The sequence below is a fragment of the Podarcis tiliguerta genome (assembly GCF_965153285.1).
Source record: "Podarcis tiliguerta genome assembly, chromosome: 1".
Classification (NCBI taxonomy): Eukaryota; Metazoa; Chordata; class Lepidosauria; order Squamata; family Lacertidae; genus Podarcis; species Podarcis tiliguerta.
The window spans coordinates 39,431,114-39,458,039 of NC_139534.1; the positions used below are offsets into that span (position 1 = coordinate 39,431,114).

Consider the following 26,926-nt stretch of genomic DNA (forward strand, 5'->3'; position numbering starts at 1 on the left):
AGCAGTTTTTGTGATAAATTATTTTTGTACTGAATAAAGTAAGGTGTATATTATCTGCACCTTTGATGTGTTTGCAGGAGTATTTCAAATTGAGCTATAACTGAGTTGGAAATTAGCTGCACTCTAAAAGGAACCACTCCCATGTGACAGGAACGGTGTTTTGACTTATGTCACAAGCCAAGTGAGCATAGTATTATTGTCTCAGTTCACTGGCAGGATATGTCTGTACCAACACTTTGGGTGCAAGATGTTCTCTCACCTGTCTCCTACTGTCACTTGGGGCAATTATTCAGAATTATTTCTCTCAGAACAGTGCAAACTTTTATTTTTTATTTTTTTCATGGTAAATCTTTATTGGTTTAAAATACAAACGTACAACGAAGGTAAGTATAGAAAAGTTACAAAAAAGAGAAAACATCAAGACATAAAAGTAAGATTTTTTTAAAAAAAGACAATAAAGAAAAGAAAAAAAGAAAAGTAAAAAGGAAGAAAAAGAACCGAAACTTTGTACAAAATCATATCCATCAAATAAAAATTTATGCATAAAACTTCGTCGTTCTCATGATACTGTTTCTATTGTCATGGTTTTTTTCACGCAGCTTTATTTTATATCCCTTCTCATACATTCCACTAAAGCAGTGCTTCCCAACCTTTTTACCGCTGCGGACCGGTAAATGTTTGATAATTTTTCCGTGGCCCGCTTGTTTTGAGCTGAGTCCCCCCCCCCCTCCGTGCACTTACCTCACGGCAGCTTCTCTTCAGTCCCCGCGTCTCCGACCTCGAGTCCTCAGTCCTCCCGTGGCACCTCCTCCTCAGCCAATGGCGTGAGGTTTGCCTTTTGGCCAATCAGGAAGCGGGAGAAGCCCTCCCTGATTGGCCAGGAGGAGCACCAGTGTAACAATAGCGAATTTTCATTCGCTATTGTCACACAATGGGCGGGCTTGAGAGGGCACAATGCTCTGCGCCTTGGCCGCCCGCCACAGTGAAATGATTTGAAGTTCCTCGGGCGGCCCGGTGCCGATTGGTCCACGGACCGGCACTGGGCCGCGGCCCAGGGGTTGGAGATCACTGCACTAAAGTATTCGTTTCATTCATTTTTGAATGAACAGTGCAAACTTTTAGCATAGGCCAACCTCTCTCAGTTGACTTATTTGAAAAAAATGTGGGACTGATTTGCATCCTTCAACTACTTCCATTTTTTGTTTGTTTATTAATTGATCTCTCTCCGGCTTTCCATTAAAAAAATGCGTAAGGCAACTAATGGCAATAAAATCCACAATAATCAAATTCATAAGCCAATAAGCAATATGAATGTAAAATCAGATTTTAGCAGATAACAACAACAGCTAGTTAAAAATAATAATTAAATTAGAAAACACAGAGCAACAGAGCACAGTGGTGCAAGTAGGTAATTTCAGACTGATTTGTATTTATATCTAGACATAGCAGTAAGGCACACAGCACAGGTATGTACAGAGCTTGTTCCATATACCTGGGAACTGGTGACAATTTTTCAATGGACTCTAAAATGAAAAGGCCTATCTTGTTTAACCCTCATAGAACAGTATTTTACTACATGCCCCAACAGTGCAAAGATTACCATAAGCACAATGGGACTTTAACCACTGTCTTCCCTGTGTGGACCACACCCTCCCCAAATCTGCTTTGGAAGCTGAAAACAGAACAGCGAGTGGAGAAACAGAAGAGCTGGTAATGCTCTTTCCACTCCCTCCCTCATCTCTTTGGACTTTCTCAGGCTGAAGATCTCATCCCTTAAAAGTCCTTAGTGTTGTGGGTAGAAATGGGAAGAGTGCTCTCCTCCATCACCCTGATATATTTTCCTGGTGTTATGTACTGAGCTGAATCCTAGAACAATAGGATCCAGAATGCAGCAGTCTGATTAGTCTGCAGGAGCCACCCAATCCAGCTCCAGGTGGAAGTGAATCCGCAACCTGATTGGCCTGCAGGAGCAGCCAACCAGGCTTCTGGAGAAAGTGAATCTGCAACCTGATTGGCCTACAGGAGCAGCCCGGAATTAGCCAATCACGCGGAGCCCATTGTGTAAATAATGTATATATAGCTAGACGTTTTGGGGAAAGTTTCATTCATTGCTACTATGAGCTGAAGAAAGAGCATGAAATTCACATTCGACTCCGAGTATATTTCACCTGCAATGAGAATTATTAGCAAAATGGGGGGGGGGGGGTCCTGAGGAAGGAACAGCTGGCTCAGTGGAGGAGTGTTGCAGCTTCCTCCATCTTGCCAGCCATCCAGAAGGAGCCTGGTTGGCTGGCAAGATGGAGGAGGCTGCAACATTCTAGTGCAGACATGCCTTTGGCCTGATTCAGTTAAGACTTCTTGATTCTAGTTGAGTATCTGCAGAACAAATCTTTCTCCCAAAGCTCACTGCAGCCTGACAGCTCATCACAAAGATCATCCTTGGAAAAAGCAAACTTGTCTCTAGTATGAGAAGCTCCAAAGTTAGTGAAAGCAACTTGAAACCTTCTATGGAGAGAATACAATCTCACCAGCCGCATGAGGCCACCAGTCAGGTCTTCACTAAGCTCTGTTTTTTCCTCCCTTGACTGCAATAATGGGGGGGGGGGGGAGAGTTATTGGATGAGTGGCAGTGGCAATATATGGCAGGTTTTGCTTTCCAATCAATATGCAAAATTCACTTTCCCTTATCCAGATTATTGGGTTCCCAAGGAAATAAGGGACTCATATACACACATATATTTTTTAATTAATTTTTATAATGAAATGTTTTTAGAAGGTTGGATTATCTGATTGTTGTTAGCCGCCCTGAGCCCGGCTTTGGCTGGGGAAGGCGGGATATAAATTATTATTATTATTATTATTATTATTATTATTATTATTATTATCCCAGCTAGCTCACTAGCTACATGCAAAACACTGATAAAATCAGTAGCAGATGGCATGGCAAGCAGGTAGCTCTCATCTGCCCTCCTAACCACCAAGTCACTGCTGGGAGAGAGCAGTGGGAGGCAGAGGGGTGAGGCAATGGAAAGGCTGGTACATGGCAGAGATAATCTGGCATTACTGCCAGTGTGTTTGCTTCACACTGGCCTCCCCACCATTCCCTTCAGTAGCAAATCAGTTCTCGGGAGACCAGGCAACCACTGTCACCCACCATACTACCAGCTGTTGGATAAAATGTTGATCTACCCAGGGCTTCATTCATTCAACAAATCACCAGGAATAAACTGTGGAGTGTCTTTAATAAAATATCAGTGCTGAGTCCTAGAATTTTATTTATTTATTAAAATTTTATACCGCCTAATATCATAAAATCTGTAAGCGGTTTACATAAAAACAATAAATACACAACAGAATTCAAGAAAATTTCCTAAAAACAAGCTGAGAGCAAAATGCAGCTGCATATCACAAATAAAACTGAGTTGAGCCCAAAGCAAAAAAGATTAAAAATTAATAGAGTCCAGGGAAGCTTGGATAAGCTTATACATTTTTAAGAGATGTTGAAAAGTCATTACTGTAGCTGCCTTTCCATAACAGAAGGGGCATGTTAGACATGGTTACCAACACATTCCACTTTACTCCTTTCTCCACCTGCATTTTCATCCAATTATCCAACAAGTTTTGTCATTAAGCGTTATGATTTTGTCGCAGTCTGCATGCAACTGAAATTTCACCTCGTAGGTCAATTAACTAAAAAGATAATGCACATTATTATTTTATTTTTGCATTGGGGGCAAATACAGATATTCTTGATGCTCGCATAAATGCCTAATCCTCTTTCTAAACATGGCAAATTCAGTATTGTGTGGTGCTGTTAAGCATTAGAAGTCTTCTAAGATGAATGACTGGAGGAAATTATACTGTAACAATTTACTGGAAACAGGCACAAAATCATGACTCAGTGATAAATTGCTTCATTCTATAGTCTTAGATCAATTATTTAACAAAACATTTATTACTTTCGACTTGAGGCCAAGTAGTGGCATAATTCGACACAAACCAGCTTAGAGTAATACCCAGGCTATAATGCATCAGAGAGCATACAACAAAAGCGGGACACTTTTAAAATGGGGTTACAAATCAGTTATTCTTACTGTAAACCTTAGTTGTTTGGTGGAAGACATAGGCTATATAACAAAATAAAGGAAGGCCAAACAATGCAAGTACCACGCTTCTACACGGCAGTGTTTTGCTGTCCAATACAATTGGGATTTTATGTCCCTTTCACTTTATTATGCCTGCCTCCTCCTTAGGGAAAGTGGCAGCATGAGAAGCATGTGGCATCGCATATTCTCTAATGATTAGTAGGCTCACACAGAGCCAATTCCAGGGCCAGTCCTACTGTGAGGCAGAGTGAAGCAGCCACCTCAGATGGAAAATGCTAAATTGATGGAGCTGTGTGTTCCATGTGACCTGCCCTACACTCCCTAAAATAGCCAGCTGTCCTGTTGTCAGTGTCAAGGTCGGATTCAGCTGCTAGCTTTTGTGTATGGAATGGGTGGTGGTGGTGCCATTTTATTATTTGCACCAGGCAGGGATGGTTCTGGATTATTTAGGTGCCACTTGCCTTATGAGGTATTTTCCCCATGGAGAGTTTGGAAGTAGGCCATGCCATCTCATGTATTCATTCCTTGCTCCTAGCCTGACCCTCTCCTCCCCTTGAGGAAATGTGGGCATCCATTCAATCTCAGCCTTTCCCATGACTATGAGAGATGAAGTTCTCCTTTAAAAGATTCATTCCTTTCTATGAGAAGAACAAGTAAGGGAGTGTACAAGCCCAAGGTCCATTGCCAGACTTTTCATGGAGAAGCTTTCCCCAAGGCAGTGGAAAAGCCAAGTCTGAATAGGCTCATACAGTTTTGCCTGTGCAGCAAACGTATAATACATGCGCGACATACTAGTTATGAAAGCCACCTTCTGTAAGTTGGCCATTATTTTGGTCATCAAGCTAAATATGCTGCTTCTAAACAAAGAACAATTCAGGGCACGCCATACACATTTTAATAGAGCTCTTACACCCAAAGCATACACTTGCTGTAATTTAGTGCTCACTCAGTAATTATTGCTCTGTTTCAGTGATTCTGAAACAGAGCTGTCAATTCGACTGAGTGAGGAGGAGATATGTTGGCATGTGTCTGGATTGGCATAGATAGGTGGAAAGGAGGAGAGACATAAAACTGCTGGTGGTCTTTTGAAATAAGAAAGCAAAGGTTTGGATGGAGGAGAAATTTTATTTAGTTTGCCTTAAAAGACAAAGATGCCTAACTTTTACTTTTTGAAACAAGACACAATCCAAACCAGCCATCCTTCAAAATTCGCATTTCTCTGAATTTTGCAATGCAATTCTCCAACCAATTCTTGTGTACAAAATGTATATACTAGGGTAAAGGTAAAGGTAAAGGTACCCCCTGCCCGAACGGGCCAGTCGTGACTGACTCTGGGGTTGCGTGTTCATCTCGCTTAAGAGGCCGGGAGCCAGCGCTGTCCGAAGACACTTCCGGGTCACGTGGCCAGCATGACGAAGCTGCTCTGGCGAGCCAGCACCAGCGCAGTGCACGGAAACGCCGTTTATCTTCCCACTATAAAGCGGTACCTATTTCTCTACTTGCACTTAGGGGTGCTTTCGAACTGCTAGGTGGGCAGGAGCTGGGACCGAACGACGGGAGCTCACCCCGCCGCGGGGATTCGAACCATACAATCGGCAAGTCCTAGGCACTGAAGTTTTACCCACAGCGCCACCCGCGTCCCTGTTATATACTAGGGTAAGGTATGCACAAAAAAATGTGTGTATTGGTGAAAGTTACACAAAAGTGCATTATATGAGGAAAAACTGCTTTGCAAAAATGTGAATACAATGGTACCTTGGGTTAAGAACTTAATTCGTTTTGGAGGTCTGTTCTTAACCTGAAACTGTTCTTAACCTGAAGCACCACTTTAGCTAATGGGGCCGCCCACTGCTGCTGTGCCTCCAGAGCAAGATTTCTGTTCTCATCCTGAAGCAAAGTTCTCATCCTGAAGCAAGGTTCTTAACCTGAAGCACTATTTCTGGGTTAGCAGAGTCTGTAACCTGAAGCATATGTAACCCGAGGTACCACTGTATTAGGCAAAATTTCATAGAAAATGTATGCTTTATGAGACATCTACACTAAAATGCTTATGAATGCCCATGAGGACTTCTTAATTTCAATTTTTGTCAGTTTCTAATTTTTCAACCCTTAAGTTCAGCACCCCACATTTTCACAGAAGCCTGTGAACAAAGATTGATAACTTTGTCTACTGCTAGGCAACGCTTTTGCTCTTTACTTTGTGCTTATATTCTGGATTTCCTCATAGAAAAACTTATTTCTTGTTCAAGAACATAGATCTTCTTCTTTTCTGCTTCTTCTAAGTCATTGTTCCATTCCATGGATTTCATTATGTGGAGTGCTGTTAGGTACTTAAAGAATATATTTATATATACCTACTTATCTATCTACCTGTGATGGGTAGCTGGGCTCTCACCTGCACTGCATATTTGCAATGTGCAGTGTCACCTATAAGTACAGTTTATTTTTAAAAAAAAGTTTAGGAAGGGGGAGAAGAGGTTTTGGACCTACTGCCCCTGTTCATTAGTGGATAAGAGAAGGGAATCATATTAGCTTTTCCTTTTTTCTGCTGATTTCTTTTCAGTCAGTCATTGTAGTTGGTCAGGCCCTTCACTATCAAATTTTGCCGTCCATCCTCCTTGCATAATCTCACTGTGTTTAATTTATTGGAGTGTATAGGTTCAATGATACATTGGGGAAAATTCAGTGGTTTTACAATTCAGATATTAAAAAAAAAAATCTGAGAAGAGGTAGAACACATGAAAATGAAATATGTGGAATTAATTGCTGGGATAGCAAATAATAAAACTGTAATGAAATGAAATGAAATGTGAAAAGAGCACTATCCTGGTCACAGCTTATGACCCTTAATAATCAATGGTACTGTTCCTTACTATGTACTCAAGTCTCATTTATTTCAGTAGATAGTCTAACCAAAGGTAACCATATATCATTGATTATAATGTAAGAAATTAACTACCTTCTTAAATATCCTGCTTAAATCAGTTAGACTTCTGGGATCCTGTTCAATGAGGTTTAGGTGCCCCTAACATTTGTTGTTGTTGTTAATGTCATTAAGCCATTGTTCTTTGGACAGTACCCACCCATTATATGGTAGAAAATCCCATTGTTTTCAACAGAGTTTATTGCCTCATGGTTGCAGTCTAGAACAAAATTCAAAGATGAATTGTATTCACAGGATAGTCCCATTACTGTAAGCACTTCCACTTGTTCAATAAAACTTCACTTTCCTTGTCTCTCATCACGAACTTCTGAAACTTCCAAATCTGTTGCTGGCGGTTGGAGGAAAACCTAGAGCAGATCAGGGCAGGCAAAGGGTAGAGGGGCAACTTTCTTTGCACAAATGGAAGTTCTTGCAGTAACAAGATGACTTAGTTAGATGCAACATTTAGAATTATGTCCCACTGTATTCGGACTCTGGAATTAATATACTTGCATTTGGGCCTCAGCATTAAATGAATCCGCAAGATGGCTTAAAATAATTAGTATTAATATAGCGGAAGCCTATGCTTTTTATGCCTTATTGAGAATAATTTAATGTAAACATAAAAAATAATATTATTTATTTATTGTAGTTTATGATGGAATGAGCTTCATTATGTAGCTTTTTATGTTTACTCTGCTGTGTAAAACTGATTTGTTCCAAATGAAATTCTTCAACAGGGATCTTAAAATGAACACACGATTCCTTGCTAGCGTAGGACTGAGGCTGTAAAATCTATATAAAAACTCAACAAAGAAGAATGCATATGAAGAAAAGTCATAAAAATTCTAATAAAAAGGTCTTGATATCTAACTAGATTTTTGCCAATGTACAGCATTTCACTGGAACATGGCAAAAAGACAGAAGCCCCCTGTCATTTAAAATATCAACTCTTCTACCAATGTAGAAACATTTATACCTGGAATTCATCAAATTCACTCACTTGAGAATTCCTCAGTGATGAATGGCAGCCCTTGGCAGATGACAGTAATAGCACAAAAGGTTCAAAGCAATGAGCGAAAAACAAAAATCATTAGAACACCTGGATTCAGGGAACAGTTAGGATTGTTAAATGTAAGAATCCTGGGTTTGTGTTTTTATTTATTTTTAAAGTGTTTTTATTGGGGAAAGCTTGCAATAAAAGATGCTACTCATGTGAGGTCAAGGAAAGTTTGTCCAAAAAAATAAATAAATGTGAAGACAATAAAGAATCAGTGGCTTGGCTTTCTTCAGAGCTGAAAAATGACTGCCTCGAGAGAATTGTTTAAGAGCAGGTCAAAGTCTAGCGTCCTCCAAGTTCAAAATCAGACCTTATTTTTCTCCTTTTGATTAATAACCCAGAAAAGTGATGCAAAGAGTGAAGTGTCAGGCAAATTAGCAGACGATGACAAACTTTTAAAGGCAGTTAAGTCTGAAGTAAGCTGCTGAAAATGACAGAGTACAGTACAGCACAGAGCCCCAGGGGAAGGGAACGGGTACAAAATGGCAAACAACACCACGCTGATAAATAGAAAATGATAAATCATCTGCAGTGCGGGTGGGTGGAAACCACTTCTTGTCATTATACAACTTGCCACTTAAGAAAGAGAACTTGGGATCGTTTCCCCTACTCAGCACTATAGAAACAAGATTCCATACGTGAATCAATCCCACTGCACATGAAAATGACTTCTTAACATCCACACATCCCTCCTGTATATGCTCATCTATTAAGTTTTCTACTGTAGCAATGGCTTCCCTCCACATCTGACGGCATCTAAACAGCATTGTGTAGGAATATGGGACCAAGGCTTCTTTATGGCCCTGACCAGAGAGAGATATCTTCTCCCCTCATTGCTGACCTTCCTGTTTTGGCAGGCTTTAGGCCTGCCATGTTGCCTCTCCCTCTCCCCACACTACTGCTTTGTCTCATAGTGTTATGGTTTTCAACTTTTAAACAGCTCCTGTTCTGAATCTCTTTTGCCTTTTGAGATATTTAATTTATTTTAGACACCTCAGGAATCAAAGATGGGAAGGCAGGATAACCATTTGTATGTTAAATAAATGCATGCAGACGTACACACATACATACACAGGGAAGATTTAAGACAAAAGGTAACATCCTATTGCTGTATTTGTGGAACCTAGACTCATTCCTTTCCTGCGCTGGCTACAAAGCAGGCATTTCCTTCCCGTTGATCAACTTAAGGCCAGCCCAGGACTTTTTGCTGCCTGCAAGGTGAAGGAGAAGGTGGTGCTTCCTCCATTCCGTGTACAAATGCCAACAAGACCAGCAAGTGATCTTTTTGCTGGTGGTGGGAGAGAGTCCCCTGAGCACACTGGATGCAGCACAGGCTGTGTGACACACAGAGAACTGATCACTCTCTGCTCCTTAGCATATGCTGCCTGAGACTGTCACCTCACTCTGCCTAAGTTTAAAAGCCTAAGTTTAAAATTTTGTCTATTTAGCATTAAGTGGAGACAGTGGCGTAGCGTGGGTTGTCAGCACCCAGGGCAAGGCAAGTAATTTGCGCCCTCTAACCCGTGGATTTGCGCCCCCTAACCTGTGGATTTGCGTCCCCTAACCCTAACCCCCAGATGTTGCGCCCGGTGCGGCTGGCCCCCCCCTGCACCCCCCACGCTACGCCATTGAGTGGAGATTAGCATTTTTAGGCTCTGTATCTGCTGAATCTTACACATCTCATTACTTCTTACAAGCCAGCCCCATATCTTGTCAATTTTTTGTTGTGCCAATGTTAAGCACTTTTGAGACCAGCTGATTTCAGCTGATTTTAAGCAGATGCAGAGCATCTTCATTAAAACCATTGGGACTTTTTTTGGGGGGGGGGACTAGTGCTATCTACTACATATGAACCTCTGACTTATTCTTCCTCAGATGTTTGGCCAAGTCTGCAGTCCCTTTTCTTTGTTTTCTCTTCTACTGTAGTTGGGTTTCTTGCTTATTTTAAAGCACTATAAACTACAATGTCAGGCCATTACATCGCATTACTACTGCTTCTATAACTACTACATTACTTACTTCTAATACTACTGCTGTTACTACTATTGTATTCTCAGGTTTATTTCCAGTCTTTATACTGTGACAGTTTACAGAATAGAAAAAAATGCAAACTACTGAATTGTAATACCTGTGGAATACTTTGATCCTTTGTGTTGAATGTGGACAAAGTCATAAACCAATTTCCTTCACTGATCTTTACAGAAATTCTCCAGAATGGTTGGTTTATGATATTAGCCTTTGCATCTCATTTGTTACAGATGTGGAAACAAAGTGTCTAGTTCATTTTCAGTCAATGTTTCAAAATTAGATTAAACAAATTGGAGGTTGCTGCAGCAAATTAAATGATGACTAGGTAGCCAAAGAGAATGATTTGATGTGGTAACTCTCCAAGGGTGCATATTTAAGTATTAGGCCAAGGGAAACCACTACTTGAATTTGATTTGCAAATCTGCAGAGCTCTGTTCAACATAGCAAGAGCGCATCATTATTTAGTGCAGGTACCTATGTAGTCATGTGTCTTGCCTCTCCATATAATAAAAATGTAAGGCTGTCATTGTACAGCTGCCATTGGAGGATTTTTAGTGCCGCATCACAATCCTGGATTTGCATTAAGTCAGGGCAAGGTACTGGAGGGAAAAAATGAAGGCAGGTTGCACAACAGCAGAAGTGATGACACGGGAGTGAGAAGAGACAGAACTGCTAAGGGGAAAGTGGTGGTTTAAAACAATGGCAGAGGTTTGAGTAAAGCATGGATGGAGAATCACTGAGAGGAAAGTTGCAGTTTTCAATAACAGCAGAGGTTTGAGCGAAGAAGAAGACGAAGAAGAGGAGGAGGAGGAGGAGTTTGGATTTGATATCCTGCTTTATCACTAACCAAAGGAGTCTCAAAGCGGCTAACATTCTCCTTTCCCTTCCTCCCCCACAACGAACACTCTGTGAGGCGAGTGAGGCTGAGAGACTTCAGAGAAGTGTGACTAGCCCAAGGTCACCCAGCAGTTTCATGTGGAGTAGTGGGGAATCGAACCCGGTTCACCAGATTACGAGTCTACCGCTCTTAACCACTACACCACACTGGCTTGTTGGAATACTGAGAGGGGGGGAAAAGGCTGCCTCTGCTATTTTTGCTAGCTAAAACTGTTTTTAGAAAACCGTTAATGTCCCCTAATTGCTGCTTTACTCATGGGTAATGGTACACTTTCCTAAACAAGTGCTGTACAAGTTCCATTGTGACGAAAACATCAAGGTTAACTTTTTTTAGCTCTATCAAGTAAAAATGTTACCAGCTGCCACTGTCAGTTATAGAGGACCTGCTTTGTCCCAGGTTCAGTTTCTGGCATCTCCAGGTAGAAAGGTCCCCTGGAGAGCAATTGCCATCAGCGTAGTCAGCACTGAGCTTGTTGGACCATGGCAACTTCCTATCTTTCTAATGTACATTTCTAACGTAATGTACACTATATGTACATGTTGGAAGAGACTGAATACTCAAGTATTTATCTTAATTTACTATTTTGCCATCTGTTTTAAAAAAGCACTTACTGACTGATAGCTTTTAAGGTAAGGATGGATAAGAAATTAAAACAAAACGCCAGTGAAATGTGACGATTTGGAGTGTTGGAAATTTAATAGATATTCTTTTCCACTGCTTTTCTATTTGAAATCACAATTATGATAAGCAAATGACAAACCTAGGATTATATTTGCAAGCCTGGAGGAGACAGATTAAGTGAGAAAAATTAACAAAGTTGAGGAATCTTCTTGCTTGGGTGACTTGCCATGGGAGCCAAGCGGTGTCGTGAGGGGAGGAGGGGTGCGGGAAGTACATTGTTCTTGTCCGCGGTTATACTTTTGCTGAAGATAAATGAGAGACTTAATGTACTGGTATTGTCAATCTGTTACTCTTCACAGACACTAAATTCACATTTTAAAAAATAAAGGTAAGAAAAGCAATTCACTTCAAAGGGTTGTTGCAATAGATCATTTATGATTTACTGCATATAAGCACCAATAGCATAAACATTTAAAATCATCAGTAGAGCTATAAAACGAAGAAAAATGTTTTAAGATAAATCTGTGTCTTTTGCTCCTCTGTGTAGCACAGAGGGGGCTGCAATGAGCTTTCAACAGAGTTTTATATAAAAAAAACACACACACCAGCTTATTTCTACCATAAACCACTCCAGGCAGCAGGATTTTCAGTATCTTGTTTTATCCCGTGCTGATCAGATACCATCACAGCAGATAGGTATTTCTCCCCAGTTGCCTGAAAATCAGGCCACATATTCTACAGCTGGCTATCCACCAAATAAATTTGATCTCTCTCTCTCTTTCTCTCTCTCTCTCACACACACAAACACACACACACACAGAGAGAGGGGGGGGGTAGCTTAGTTTTTGAACGTAATCCATTCCAGAAGACTGAGAGTTCTGAAATGTTTGAAAACCAAAAACTCAACAGCCAACAGCTAGGCCTCCAGATCTTGCACTCAGCAGAAGCCACATGGCATGTTTGACTTCTGAGGCGTGTTCGAAAATCAAAGCATTTACTTCTGGGTTTACGGCGTTTGAAAACCAAAATGTTCATTAACGTTCCCAATCCCTCTGCCATTCACCCACATTAACCCCCTGGGGCTTCCACTTCCCACCTCAAGCCCCCTTTCACCATCCCAACCCCATTTCTTTCCTCTATTTCTGCCAGTCTGCTTTGTGCCCTTGTTTTCACCTTCATCCACATGCCCATGCCTCTCCCCTCCTCTTGTGCCTACCCCCTTGCAAACCACACCTGTAGTAACTCCCTGCATCTTCCTTTCCCACACATTGCAACAACTAAGCACCCTTCTTGCCTTCCACCCAATTATAAAGCCATCAGACTACCCTGTTCTTCAGACCTTTTCATGCTCCTGCATGAAATGGGTGGCGACAGCCTTACATTTCCATGTACTCCACAAAGGAAAATGTGGAGTTGAGTAGTTATTGTGCATAACAAAGGAAAATGTGGAGTTGAGTAGTTATTGTGCATAAAGGAAAATGTGGAGTTGAGTAGTTATTGTGCATAACAACCAGCTGAATTCTGTACACCCTCCAGCCAATATGCATAAACCCCCAAAGGCCTTGGGGAATGTGCACGTGTTGGCTCAGGTTTCCTTTTCCTGAGTCCAGCCCCCTTTTCACCATTCTCAGCTCTTCCCCAGTCAGCTGAGCAGTGCTTGGTTGGTTGCAGGCAGGGAGAAGTTTTAAACCTTCCCTCCCACATTTCATAACAGCAACATGAGATCAGACATCATGGGAATCACATGGAAGATCAAACCAGATGAGCAAGAGTTACCTAGCTGTGAAAGCCTTTTGTAAAAACATCCTGGTGCTAGTGCTCTTCCTTAAACCTCCAAAAACTAGAAGTTTAAAGAGCAGCTTGGGAATGTTAAAAAATCCTTTGTAACCTCCCTGCACTGCTCCTTAAACCTATGACATTCTTGGAGCTAATTGAAAGCCCTTTTCCCAAGCCTCTCCCACTCCTGGTACACCACAGTGAAGTCGATGATAGGAGGTCATGTAAACACTGCTGGACCACCAACCACTATTGATGTGCTGCACATTGCTTGGAGGATGGGGAGTGGTGCCCAGTCACCAAAACAATAAAGAGCTGCTTAACTTTAAGCTTTGGATTGGGAGCCATGGAGAAGACAGGGATGAGAGAAGACAGGGAAATGTGTTACTTCTGCTGCCTTACTTCTTTTGCAGTCACAGAAGTTGTACATTTGGGGGAGAGTTTAGGGGGTATTGCATGCATCACATGCCACAGAATTCATGTTAAAATATTGCCTTCGTGATTCTTTGTCTCATTACTAATTACAACTGCCAGCCCATTCCTAAAAACTGTCTGCTCTTCCCTATTTTCCAGTCTTCACCACCTGTACCTCACTATGAAAGAGGTGTAATAAAAAGATGAGTGAAAAAATGATTGACAGCAGGGGAGTATGATGGGCAGATTGGGAGAAAATGACAGATGGGGAGCTGGGCTGAGAAGTGACAGTTAGAAGGGATGAGCTGAGAGACGGCTGCACAGAGAGCTGCAGCTTGAAGAAACGAATGAGATCAGGGAAAGTGAAGATATAGGAAAATAGCTGGAAGTTATGGCAGCTAATATAGGGGGAGCAGGTTAAGCTATTAACACTATTATTTGGTATTATAGTGATTTTTAAATGCATGGATATGTTATGCTCTAGGAAATAATAGCTTAGGAGATCTCACCCCGCATGCTGAGTATATTGTTACGAGTTGTTAAAGGTAAAGGTAAAGGGACCCTGACCATTAGGTCCAGTCGTGAGTTGTTAGACCTCTCTAAATCCCTGGATCCAGTAAGTGTTAGAATTGAGGTTTCAAACTGGGTGCCAGACTTCTAATCCTTTGATCCAGCAAGTGTTAAAAGCAAATTAGGTAAATGGTAAAGGGGACCCCTAACTATTAGGTCCAGTTGTGACCGACTCTGGGGTTGTGGTGCTCATCTCACTTTACTGGCCGAGGGAGCCGGCGTACAGCTTCTGGGTCATGTGGCTAGCATGACTAAGTCGCTTCTGGAAAACTAGAGCAGTGCATGGAAATGCCGTTTACCTTCCCGCTGGAGTGGTACTTATTTATCTACTTACATTTTGATGTGCTTTCGAACTGCTAGGTTGGCAGGAGCAGGGACCGAGCAATGGGGCTAAATTTTTGTGTTGAGGTGATCACCTATGTGATGGGCCATTAAGAGGGAAAAAAACATCAAGGTGGCTGAGTGTGAGATGGCAAATGGGTGAGGACCCCCTCTCTCAACAGCTAAAGCTAGAGTTTAGAGTAGGGAGGTTAGACATGGAGTTATGTAAGTTAGAAGCTGCATGAAAAAGGCTGCAGGCTAGAGACGCAGAGCACAATACAGTGCTACCTCGGGTTAAGAACTTAATTTTTTCTGGAGGTCCGTTCATAACCTGAAACTGTTCTTAATCTGAAGCACCACTTTAGCTAATGGGGCCTCCTGCTGCTGCTGTGCCGCTGCTGCGCAATTTCTGCTCTCATCCTGAAGCAAAGTTCTTAACCTGAGGTACTATTTCTGGGTTAGTGGAGTCTGTAATCTGAAGCGTCTGTAACCCGAGGTACCACTGTGCTTGATTTCTGCTTGAATCAAAGGCTGCAGCTATGGGAGAAGCTTTTGGGGTCTTAATGCTGTAGACCCCTCCATCGTAAGCCCAAGTTGGATCTATGTGTAAATAAACCATATATCATAAAGTCATCCAGGGGCACAGACTTGGGGCCCACACTGCGGGTGCCCAACATTGGTGCACACTGTCCCGCACCATAATGACATCTGCCTGCAGCCTGACTCCACCTCCACGTGCTGCCCCCCTGCCACAGCTGCTGCCCGCCGCCTCTGCATGCCACTCACTGCCCACTGCCTTAGCTCTGACGCTCAGGCTGGCTGCCACAACAAAAATGTGAAGACATCACAGTCTCCACTGTGTTTCATTTCCTAAAGTAAACATGAACCCTGGGTAAAGGCCTGGAACCTGTTGAATCTCGCACCACTTGGAGATTGGGGTGGCATGCAACAATATAAAAGGACACTGCAACTGCTGTCTGTAAATCAGGAGGTGGTGGCAGCAGCTTATTTTGTAGGAGAACTGAACTCAGAGGGCCAGCAGAGTGGCTTCCCCAGCAGCATCTAGTGACCAGGCCTTGCAAGAGGTTTTGAAAGCTTTCGAATGGGAGGGCAAGGAGAAGCTGCTGTTTCTACCAGTGTTACACTTCTACTCTGCAATTCTATGTGAAGGGTGAATGGGGAAGGGAATTGGTTTGGCAGCTGTCGGATAAGGGATTTTGATCCAAAGAGTCCATAATCCCAAACCAAGAGTTGGCAAGCACAAGCAGCACCCTATCACTTAAGCATGCCTCATTGTCTCACTGGGACCAATAGAGTAACAACAGTGTGTACCAGACTGCTTGGTAATTGAACAAATGCTCATTAAAAACATAACAAAATACAGAGCAAGCCTATGCAGGTTTGCACAGAAGCAAGTCCCGTGGATGTGATATTTATGAGGAAGACTTGTTTCTTATTTCCAGCCTTTTAAACTCGCTAATTCTTGCAACAATGTAAAAATAATACAGTATCAGGAGTGCACATCATTTCGTTACACATAAATTGCAACTGCAATTAATTTTAAGCACTCTCAAATAGTTTTCTCTGCACAGCCGTTGCTTTCAAGCTTGATATTTGAGAGATGGATAGAATACGTCATAAAATACAGTATCTTGTTACCACCTGAGTTTAGTGACAAGAACGCCTATTAATCTGTAGCGTAAACACTTCAGCCTGTCAGGCAGCAGAAGGGAAGCTGTTTCATCTAGCCACATCTGTAGCTGAAGATGATAAGTTGACATCTGCAAGCAGCCTGGTAGACATCTGAAGCTGTTGCTATGCTGCATACAGCAAAATGTATCCAATGCGGGTATTACCTATCTCTAGAATGGCAGGGGGACTGACAGCTGCATTCACCCTCACATGCAGTTGCACGTGCATATACAGAGGGTGTGTGCGTGCACACACACTGTGGCAGACAAATATAGAGGAACACAATCCCCCCTCTGCAGCAAAAATTGGTAGGGTCTTGGGGAGATAATAAAAAATGTATTGGGAGTTCAGATAAGACCCTTAATAGGTGTTAGCTAACCCTGCCCTAGAGCATAGGAGCCAACTCTTAGGGGCTGTGGGGGCTTCGGCCCCCACAATAAAATATTCGAGGGGGTCATATCCCCCCAAGTTGATGAACATTGTCATTCGAACGGTGTGTGCACTGCATCATGTGATTATGTGGGGCGGGGCTTACCTGTGTCCCCACAACATTTTATTGAAGTTGGCACCCCTGCTTTAGAGTGTTTAATGATCCCCATTCTAGAGTATTAGCATCCCTTTAGTTTCTCTATCCCCTGAATCATTTTGCTTGCCCTTCTCTGAACCTTTGTCAGCTCCACAATATCATTTTTGGAGGTCAGGCAACCAGAATATTCCAACTGCAGTTGTGGTCATCAGGGCCGGCCCTCCATGAGGCAAGGTAAGGTGACTGCCTCAGGTGACAGGATCCACAGGAGCAGCCGATCTTGATGTAGATCTTTATTCCTCCCTTCTTGTAAATGTTTACTCACTCCTTGGTCCCTGGTGGGGAGGGGGTCACTATTTGATGGTTTGCCTCCAGTGCCAAAATAACTTGGGCTGGCTGTACGTGCCTTAGATTTGTGTAACAGCATTATAATTTCAGCAGTTTTCAGTTCCTTTCCTAATCATCCTTTTTTTACAGTTGCCACACATTCAGTCAACATCTTCATCGATTGCACTACAACCCCAACAGTTCATTTCTGGTCAGTCACTGCCAATTCAGACCTCATGAGAATACTGTATACGTGAAACACACACACACACGAGAGAGAGAGAGAGAGAGAGAGAGAGAGAGAGAGAGATAGCTGTCACTTGTATTTCAGCAACACATCCTTCTAATTATTCTAAAATGATCTTAGTGAATCATTTTAATAATATCTTCCTAATGCATCAAGATCAGCATTCTGTTTCCATTACAAGACAGCAACTCCAATGTAATATTTCATTGTAATAATTCATCAGCCAGTTTGTGAAGAGACAGTCAGGAGAATGGAAAATGCTCATTTACCTAGTGTGGCCCTATGGCTTTCTTTTGAAATTATTATAGTTGTAGCAAATCACAAAAGAAGTTACATTGCCCTGAGTAGTGACACTAACACTACAAATAAATGGGGGTCATTCCTGAATGAACCTAAATACTGGGTACATTTAAAACACACACACACTATTTGGGTCCTTTAAAACACACACACACTATTTTGGCCTGATTAGGAGCACTTGGCTGACAACCCTACTTTTATTGAATTTGCCAGTGGATTTGTTGAAAATGTCAGCATCAGGGAACATGGCAACAACTGCTCCATTTGTGTATGTGTGTGTTTGCTGAAGGGTGTGTAAATTGAAGCAGCTGGACTGCTTGCAGCTGGAGTGGGGATTGCATTCTTTGCCGATCAGGGTGTGTGCTTATAACTGGAGAAGGGGGATTCCTATTGGAAAAGTGGAAACTGGCAAAACAGTCAGTCCTACCTAGAACAGAAAGTTAAAGAAAAATGAGCACAAGCACAAAGGAGAGCTGATGCGTCTTCCTGCAATGCTCCAAGACTTCTAAAGAAGTTAACTCTTAACTGCAGACGTATGGCTACAATACCCTTGGGACAACATGCAGCAGCAGCCCTTCTGCCTCCACCTGCAATTCTTAGCTGCTTCAGCTCTTGCTTGGAGTTCCTTCTTGAGCTTTGGTCCTGGGGCAGCTGAACTAGGTAAGGATCCTGAGCTTTTAACACTTGGTCCTTTCTGGGGTGTGGGGAAGGCTGGTGGTAGGCTCAAAGAGGAATGAACTGGGAAGGATGAAGAGTTTGCCTATTGTGTGGGATTTACACTCAAACTCAGAAATTATGCAAAACAACAACAGCACATTTCTAGATCCCAAGTAAGTTGGAAGTAGAGTTAAATTTAATACTGTAGATTCCGAGGAATGCATGTCATCCGCTCACCACTGTAACTTCGTTCTGATGCTTTTTACATAAGCATCAGTCCTGCTCGTTTCAGTGGAATTTTCTTCCAAGAGTTGTTAGGCTTGAAGTATTAGTATATCTTGTTATTTCTCCTTGAAATCATATAAATGAAACAAAACAGAAATCTTTGAGATACGCTTGTTAGAGGTGGGGTGGGGAGTTAAATACAGGAAAGGACTTAAACTGAGTAAATAAAAACCCCTTTTAAACTGGTCCTGTAAGAAGAAATGTTTTGGTTCTTTTTTAAAAAATGTAGATGTCTTAATGGCTCACTTAGCAATATAAAATTTCAAGACAGGAAAGTAATTTTTGTGGTGGTGGTGGTGGGAGCATTCGTAAATGAAATACTGTACCTAATTATCCAATAACTGGATACAGATTTTAAATGCACAGAAAAGATGCTGCTGTTTAGAAGTATTGATATAATGGGCAGATAACAAAACAGAGTAGAATGCATAAGCTAACCGTGATACTTTGAGAGCATCTGTTTAACAGGTTGCATGCTGCAAGGACAGCCAGAAGGTGAAAAAACACTTCCAATCATAGAGAGGGCATGGCATTTAAAAAGGTCACATTGCTGGAGGTCACATGTATGTGCTTACAGGCAATTCACATGTGCATCATTAGCTGGATGGATCATTGTGCACGCATAATTCTCCGCCGTTATTCAGCTGCCAGTGCTGTGCATGTATTAACCTGATAGTTAAAGGCCCTTAGCACAGAGCAGGTGTTCGGGGATGGGAGTAGAGAGGACTCTGTGCAGTCTTCTATCTCTGCAAAGCAGCTGATCAGTGAAATCGAAGCATAAAAGGCTATGTGCGCCCACAGTTGGAATGGGGTACCCTAAGCAAATCTCCTTATTGCCAAATATATACTGCAGTATTTCAGAAAATAAGTTGCAAGCGCTGGACCTTCTGTTGATTTCAAAAGTGATCAATGGGCAGCATTCATTTGGCATATACTGTATAGTGAAAGAGCTATCTAAAGCATCCTTCATTTGAATTTCAAAGGGTCACCCAGGAAGGTTTCCAGGGCTAAAAACAAGGCAAACCACCTTATCTTCTTGATCTTCAAACAGTGTCTCTAATTTCTAAACCCCTTTGAAGGGTTGCCAGAGTATAAGTGGTTACTTATCTGATAGAAAAGACTTTGCACCAAGGGGAAATTACTTTTTAATTCCTAGAGGCAACTGATTTCCGTTGCAGGGGTTATAGCCAATGAAAGTAATATTTATAGACATTGGGACAGATGCAAATGATGGGAGAGGTGAGCTTTATGAAAGAGTTATGAAACTGGTGATTGCCTTCCTTTTTTCATTTCTTGCTGAGTATTCCACTCAAATGAAATTGCTTGGAAGGAGTTTGCATTGTGACAGATTGCGCTGTGACATTACGACGATATTAACAAAACCATATGCTGTTTGCTTTTATATTCTGGCGATAACAAATCTGCTAATTCCACTGTGGATAGGGGAAAAGCAACCAAGTAGCTATCTGCAGATGCCTCATTAAGGAGAAGAGAAAAATCTTAAGGAGTAGGAAATAACATTTTCTTTGTGATTTTCTCCATCAACATTTACAAGGCGAGGACTGAGTAATGATTAATGAAACTCTCATTATTTTCGCACTTTCATGTTTCCTTGTGCAAGAAGAAACATGAAAGGGTTACCAGCAGTAACCGCTTTCTGTAGTTATTACTTGAATTAAGCACTATGCACAACACAATAATAAAAGCTACTAGTGATTCTTAGGTGTAGGTTGCAGATGTGACTCTAGGCAGAACCAAAGTACACTGAACCAAGCATGCAGGTGTGTGCGCATGCACACATGCACACACACCACAAATGCCTTTGGGCCACTTCTGACTGCTGAGCCACAAGTAAGCAATTCACAGGAGAATGTGGGATCAGTGTCTGTCTTCCCCTCATTCTGAATTTCCCTTCCTTTCCTCCCAGCTCTAAGGGCAAAACTACATGTTATGTTAATCACATGGTTTGCCAATAAGTGCAAAATTTCCTCACTCAATAGCCATTTTGGAGGCCCTAGTCAAGATAATGACCCTGGCAAGGAGCAGGGGAGAAATTTAGTCCATTACCCCTCTCACACCTGCTATTTGCAAGGGAGCAAAGCTCCTTGGCTTTAGCCTCCTTCCAAATAGCATGGTCCAGTCTAAATAACAACAGGGACAAAGGATGAAAAAAAAAACCATTTCCCATGTCAGACTCCTAATACTAACCTTGCCTCCCCTCCCCAATGCTGGCTACAAGTGAAAGAAAAATATGATTAACATAACATGCAATTTGGGGGTAGGTTGCCTTGTAATTAAGCATAATATTAGTGTTGGTGAATGTTGCCAAGAGATTTCTCCTAAATTCAAAGTGAGTTTGGAAATTCCTCCTCAGACAAGAGTAGAGAAATTTCTGTGGTATTTTGTGTGGCATGATTGGGGTAGGCGGTAGTATTCCAGTCCCCTGCAATAAACAGATAAACAACAGATAAATGACATAAAGATAATGTTTTGACCATTTAATTCAATGGCAGGAGTATATTTGTGTAAAGACAAAAACCACTATCCCCGCTTTCAGTGTCAAATATTCTACAGTACATACGGTGAAGCTACTTTACTCAAACCTCTGCCATTGTTTAGAACTGCCATTTTCCTCTCAGTCTCACCCCCCTTCTCCCTGCCATGTCACGACAATTGTTCAACCTGCCTTCATTTTTGCTGCCCTGTCCCAACCTGACTTCATGTAAATCCAGGATTGTGATGTGATACTACAAATCTTCCAATAGGTGTTGCTTGCTGACATTCTTACATTTTTATTATAAAGAGGCTAATATACAAATAGAAAGCTGATGGCTCCATTACCATACGACCACACTGCTATTCAGGATAAAGGTACCCCGGCCCGTACGGGCCAGTCTTGACAGACTCTAGGGTTGTGCACTCATCTCACTCTAGAGGCCAGGAGCCAGTGCTGATGGCAGACACTTCCGGGTCACGTGGCCAGCGTGACATTGCTGCTCTGGCGAACCGGCACCAGAGCAGCACACGGAAACGCTGTTTACCTTCCCACTATAAGCGGTACCTATTTATCTACTTGCACTTAAGGGTGCTTTCAAACTGCTAGGTGGGCAGGAGCTGGGACCGAACGACGGGAGCTCACCCCGCTGTGGGGATTCGAACCGCCGACCATGCGATCAGCAAGTCCTAGGCGCTGAGGTTTTACCCACAGCGCCACCCGCGTCCCAACTCTCATTTAAAAGATCTTCAGGCTATATGTTGTGCAAATAACTTGAAGCTAAATACCAGAAACACACCCATTTCCTTCTTCAAATTTTAAAAACTAAATTGTACAATTAAATCAGTATTTTCTTGTTTTCTGATCTTTTAATACTCTCTGTTTTGGTTGAATGTTGTAAAACTCTCTCTCTCTCTCTCTATATATATAGGGTATATATATATATAGGGTATATATATATATATAGGGTATATATATATATATATAGGGTATATATATATATATATATATATATATATATATATAGGATTTAAGTGTGGCTTCTTCTTCTTCTTTTAATAGGAATTCAGTGGCATTCTTTATTTTTCTCATTTTTAAAAAGAAAGAAAGATAGGAAACCATATGCTATTGTTAACCTTAATAACAACATATCTTTATATTCTTTCCAAAACTGTATTTTCATATCTTTGTGAGATGATTGGAACCAGGAAGATGTCCTGAAAGACAGATGCACCTTTTGGATTCCTCAGTGGAAGTTGTAATTTTAAGAAGCAGTACAGGTTTAAAATGTATTGTTGCATTGTTTGTTGAACCTTGCCAACTGATTCAGGCTGCATACCACTACTGATAATGGAACAGCTTTCATAATAAGATTATATACCATTGGCGGGTTTCTGAAATATAGGCCTGCAGCAAGGATTCTCTTAGTTGAAGAGGAGAGGGGAATCAGAGGATGTCAGACTCTACTCACAGCAGGGCTGAACATTGCTCTGCAGGCTTCCCTATCTGGCCAGTGTTAATCTCCCCAAGCCACACCTCTCACCATGCCCTTTGTAAGTGCATTTGCCTGGCTGGAAGGTGTTCTTGAACACAATGTATTTACCTGCCTGGGTGGTGATAATGGTGTTTTTTGTGAGTGAATGAATAAAACATCTGAATTTTCCATGGCTGAATTGTATGAAGAGTCACATGCGTTGCTGTACCCACTTTTGCTTCTGTGCCACCCACCACTATTATCTGGCCCTGAGAGGGTTGCCCAGCAGGGATTGTGGCCTCTGGCTGAAAAAGGTTCCCCACTCAAGCATGGGCAACCCTTATAGGCAGCGTTGGTGAGAGCTGGTCTTTTGCAAACACAACTCCAAAGCTTTGTTGCATGCACAGAGCTACTACTTTGGTTTCTGCCCACAATGCACCTTGACAGAATTGTCAATGGGCCACCAGCAGCCTCTTGTCTACTCAGTATTGATGAATTCATTACATGATTAAAAAGCTTATAATTCTAAGCAATGGACAAATGCACGTTCTATTCTGAAAGGAGTTACACATACTGAGCTCTCATGTATGATTTAGTTGGAATTCCTGCATCACAGGGGATTGGACTAGATGACCCTCGGGGTAGCTTCCAACTTTATAGTTCTATGATTCCATGTGATTTTGTTTAAGGTAAACCTATTTCTGACACATAGCTCTTTGACTAGTCCAACTTCCATTACTTTGATTGCTCTGTGGCATCTTCTGAGAATCATGGGGGGAATAGTCCTAAAATGGCAGAAACAGAATGGATTGCCTAATACAATATCAACAGAACTGTAGGAAAGTATGACTTTTCTTGCTGTTTTTATGTTTATTCATTGATTGGCAGGTAAGTATATTCTACTCCCTTGTTAGGTACAGAGGGCAGCTTCTCTGGATTGGACAGCAAATTATCTGTAGGCTTCACTGATATGATGCATCTTACATGCTGGCAGGTGCATTTATATCATGATAGCCTCTTGACAGCTTCATTTGTTGGCAATCCCAATGCATGATCCCTTAGGTAATGTTAACATCTCATCAGTTCAGTGACTCTCAAAATCCTACTGTTCTTCTCATGATGTAGCAAACACTCACAACTTTGTTAGGACATTTTTAAAAGTCCTACAAAATTTGGAATACATAGTGTCACTGCTTATAGATCAAAGTTCAAAGTTTATTCTGAAATGGTGGCATCTTCCCAGTTTTGTGTGCTGTACCATATTTGCAGTGATCTGTCAAAACACTATTTTAATTGGCTGTTTCCCAAAGACAATGGGTGAAAGGAAGAGGGGACAGAAAGAGTACAGTTGGTACTTGCCTGAATGGTAGATTAAGGGGGATTTCGCTGGGCTATCAGGTTGAGCTTGGGGTTCAGCCTTGATGACAAGGCGGTAGGAAAAAACTCTTCAGGGACATGAGATAAAAAAGGGATGAGAGAAAAAGCGACCATTTCAGATTTAAACTTAGTTTTGATCATTCAACAAGGGTACAGACTATTGAGAAAATTGGATGACATAGGTAAAAAAGTTGGATCATTTGTTATGGAATGACCCAGTACTAAGGAGGAAAAACGTGCTTTAAGCCTCCAACTTGTAGTGTGTTGTGAATGGAGTTGGGGTGCCCAAGTGGCAGCCCAATAGACAAATATCAAAGGGGTATTGGCAGAGAGCTGCTGAAGTAGCTGCCAGATTAATAGAATGACCTGTAATAGAAAGTGATGGGGAAGCTTCAGACCTCCATATACCATCACAATAGAAGCTATAAGCCATCTAGATAAGGTGGAGGAGCTAAGCTTTTTGCCCAACGAAGTGGGATGAAAGGAAACAAATAAGAAGTCAGTTAATCTACACTCTTTAGTCCTGGCTAAGTACATCTCGAGTGCACACTTCACATCTAATGTGTGCCAGGCCTTTTTCAATGAGAAGAGTTGGGACAAGACGTGACGAGAATTGACTCTTGCTGAACATGGAATCTCAACAAAACTTTGGGTAGAAAGGAGAGGTCAGTTCTCAAAACCACCATGTTCTTATGGAAAATACAGATATGCTTTGCTACAGATAGAGCCCCCAACTCTGGCACTCTATGAGCAGATGCAACAGCAATTAGAAAGAGAATTTTAAAGGATGAGTGTCTAAGTGACATTTTGCCCAAGGGTTCAAAGAGAGGCTTCTGCAGAGCTGAGAAAATAGTTCCTAGGAAGGAAAACGGTAGGTTACCAAGTGGACACTCTAGGACTGCACCATGAGGAAAGCACTTCAGCACCTGACAGTGAAAGAATAGATGATAGAGTTGCTGCCTGGTGGTTCAATGTGTTGGGTCAAAGTCCTTTGCTGGGGCTTTTCTGTAGAAAGGCAAGTATGTCAGGAACTGTCAGCTTGCACACTGACATAGCTCTGCCTGAGGACCACTTCAGAAGTTTTCCAGCTTGCCTGGTATAGACATTGTGTGGAAGGAATGCAGAATGGTTGTAATTACTAGTTGAGAGAGGTGCAGTCTCTTCAGACAACTCCATTCAAAATCCTCGCAGTCAGACAAAGCCAACATGGATTTGAATGAATGAGAGGGCCTTGGGAGAGCATGTCCTGGCAAAGCGGCAGTTGCTAGGTGCGTGTGATGTTGCCAGGATAAAAGCTTCCACATCCATGCCCGGCCAGAAGGAGCAATCAGCACCACCTGGGCCTTCTGTTCCCATATCTAATGCAGCACTTCCTAGAGAATAGATGTGGGTGGAAATGTGTAATGGAGACCAGGAAGTCAAGGGGACATGAGGGCACCCCAAAAATTCTGCCTGAGGGATTATGCCTATCTATATCCCACATTTGTGTGTGTGTGTGTGTATTCTGAGAGCGCAAGATCAGACTGGGATATGTGAATAATGTGTCTTCACACATCAGCTACTTATATAAACAAACCTCTCATATACTGATTTAAATAGTTTTATTGTGGGCTGGGAGGGGATTCTCTGCAAGCTTAAATTATGCCTATCCATATCCCATCACAATATCCATTGTCAATTAGCATATCTTGCTCTTGTTTACTTATTACTCTCATTTGCATGAGCATGTGGGCACTTCAGTTCATTAACACTTCAAACAATAGTACAGTATTAATCTTCTTTGTTTCAAAGCACCTCTACTCTCCATGCCTGAGGGCTGAACTTGCACAGAGATTGTTCAACAGCTCCCTAAATAACCACAATGTCAGTTTCCCAGAGGGGAGGGTGGGACAAAGAAGAAACTCCTCCAAACTTTTGAATATATATGAGGAAGAATATGGCTGTAGAGTGGTGGCGGTGGTGTTTTTAACAAACCCTAAATGTTAATTTTTTTTTGAAAAAACACCAACACATTTTGTGCCCCAGGGAGGTCAGTGGAGACTTCTTGTTTATTTCGGTGGCATCTGGTGATTGTTCTCAGTTCAAAGTTAAGCCTAGAATTGTGGGGAGACTTCCATTGCCACCCTCAGGCCTTGACTTTGACTTCCATATCTGCAACTGTCTATTTGCGTTCAGAGGGGGGAGGGCAATCAGGAGGATATAACACATAGACACAAATGACACTTCTTTTAACAGTTCTCCAAATGGCTTCTTGAACTTGAGAGCTTTTAAGGAGTACGGGTTGTGTGCCCCCACTCCCCAGTGTTTTCTGCGATGGAACTAGGGCAGAAGGTCAAAAATTGTATCCTTGAAACAAATTTTGAATCCTTAAAACCCAGTTCCAGGCATTCTGCCAGTAGAATGCAAGCTCATGCAGCCAAGCCTTTAGGTACTTTCGAAGTAGCTAATCTTAGAGAGAAAGGGGACATTTCTCTTCCCTAACTATAATTCAGCCCCAAAGCCAAACCTATTGATATTCTGGATCACATTAGTCATGACAAATCATCACTGTAAAAACATTGTTTCGTTGCCCCTGAGGTACTGAGAGATAATTTAACTATGTATTTTCATGACTTAATTCATAATATTTGTAATAGGGTTGAGAAAAGATGAGCCTCTGTTTCTCCTTTCTTTTTCTGGATGTCTCCTTGCGTCCATAATGGAGCTAGTCGCTCTAGCTGAGGGCTGTGTGAAGACTGTGATGTTAAGCACAACAGAAGTAACGCATGCTTGGGCCACCTTACTGATTTCAGTGAAAGGGGCAGCTGTACATTCACAAATTAATGCTGAC

General features: G+C 41.9%; 1 protein-coding gene and 1 long non-coding RNA gene across 2 annotated transcripts in view; one reads left to right on the plus strand and one right to left on the minus strand.

Moving 5' to 3' along the window:
* LOC310665022 overlaps window positions 1-26,926 on the minus strand; it is a 372,424-nt gene that overhangs the window by 58,529 nt on the left and 286,969 nt on the right. The window lies entirely within an intron of this gene.
* Window positions 18,246-26,926, plus strand: part of LOC310660400 (von Willebrand factor D and EGF domain-containing protein-like) — a 204,295-nt gene continuing 195,614 nt past the window's right edge. The window contains exon 1 of the mRNA XM_083405101.1: window positions 18,246-18,469. Within this exon, the coding sequence (XP_083261227.1) occupies window positions 18,370-18,469 (100 nt within the window). The 5' untranslated portion in view covers window positions 18,246-18,369. The remainder of the gene's footprint in view (window positions 18,470-26,926) is intronic.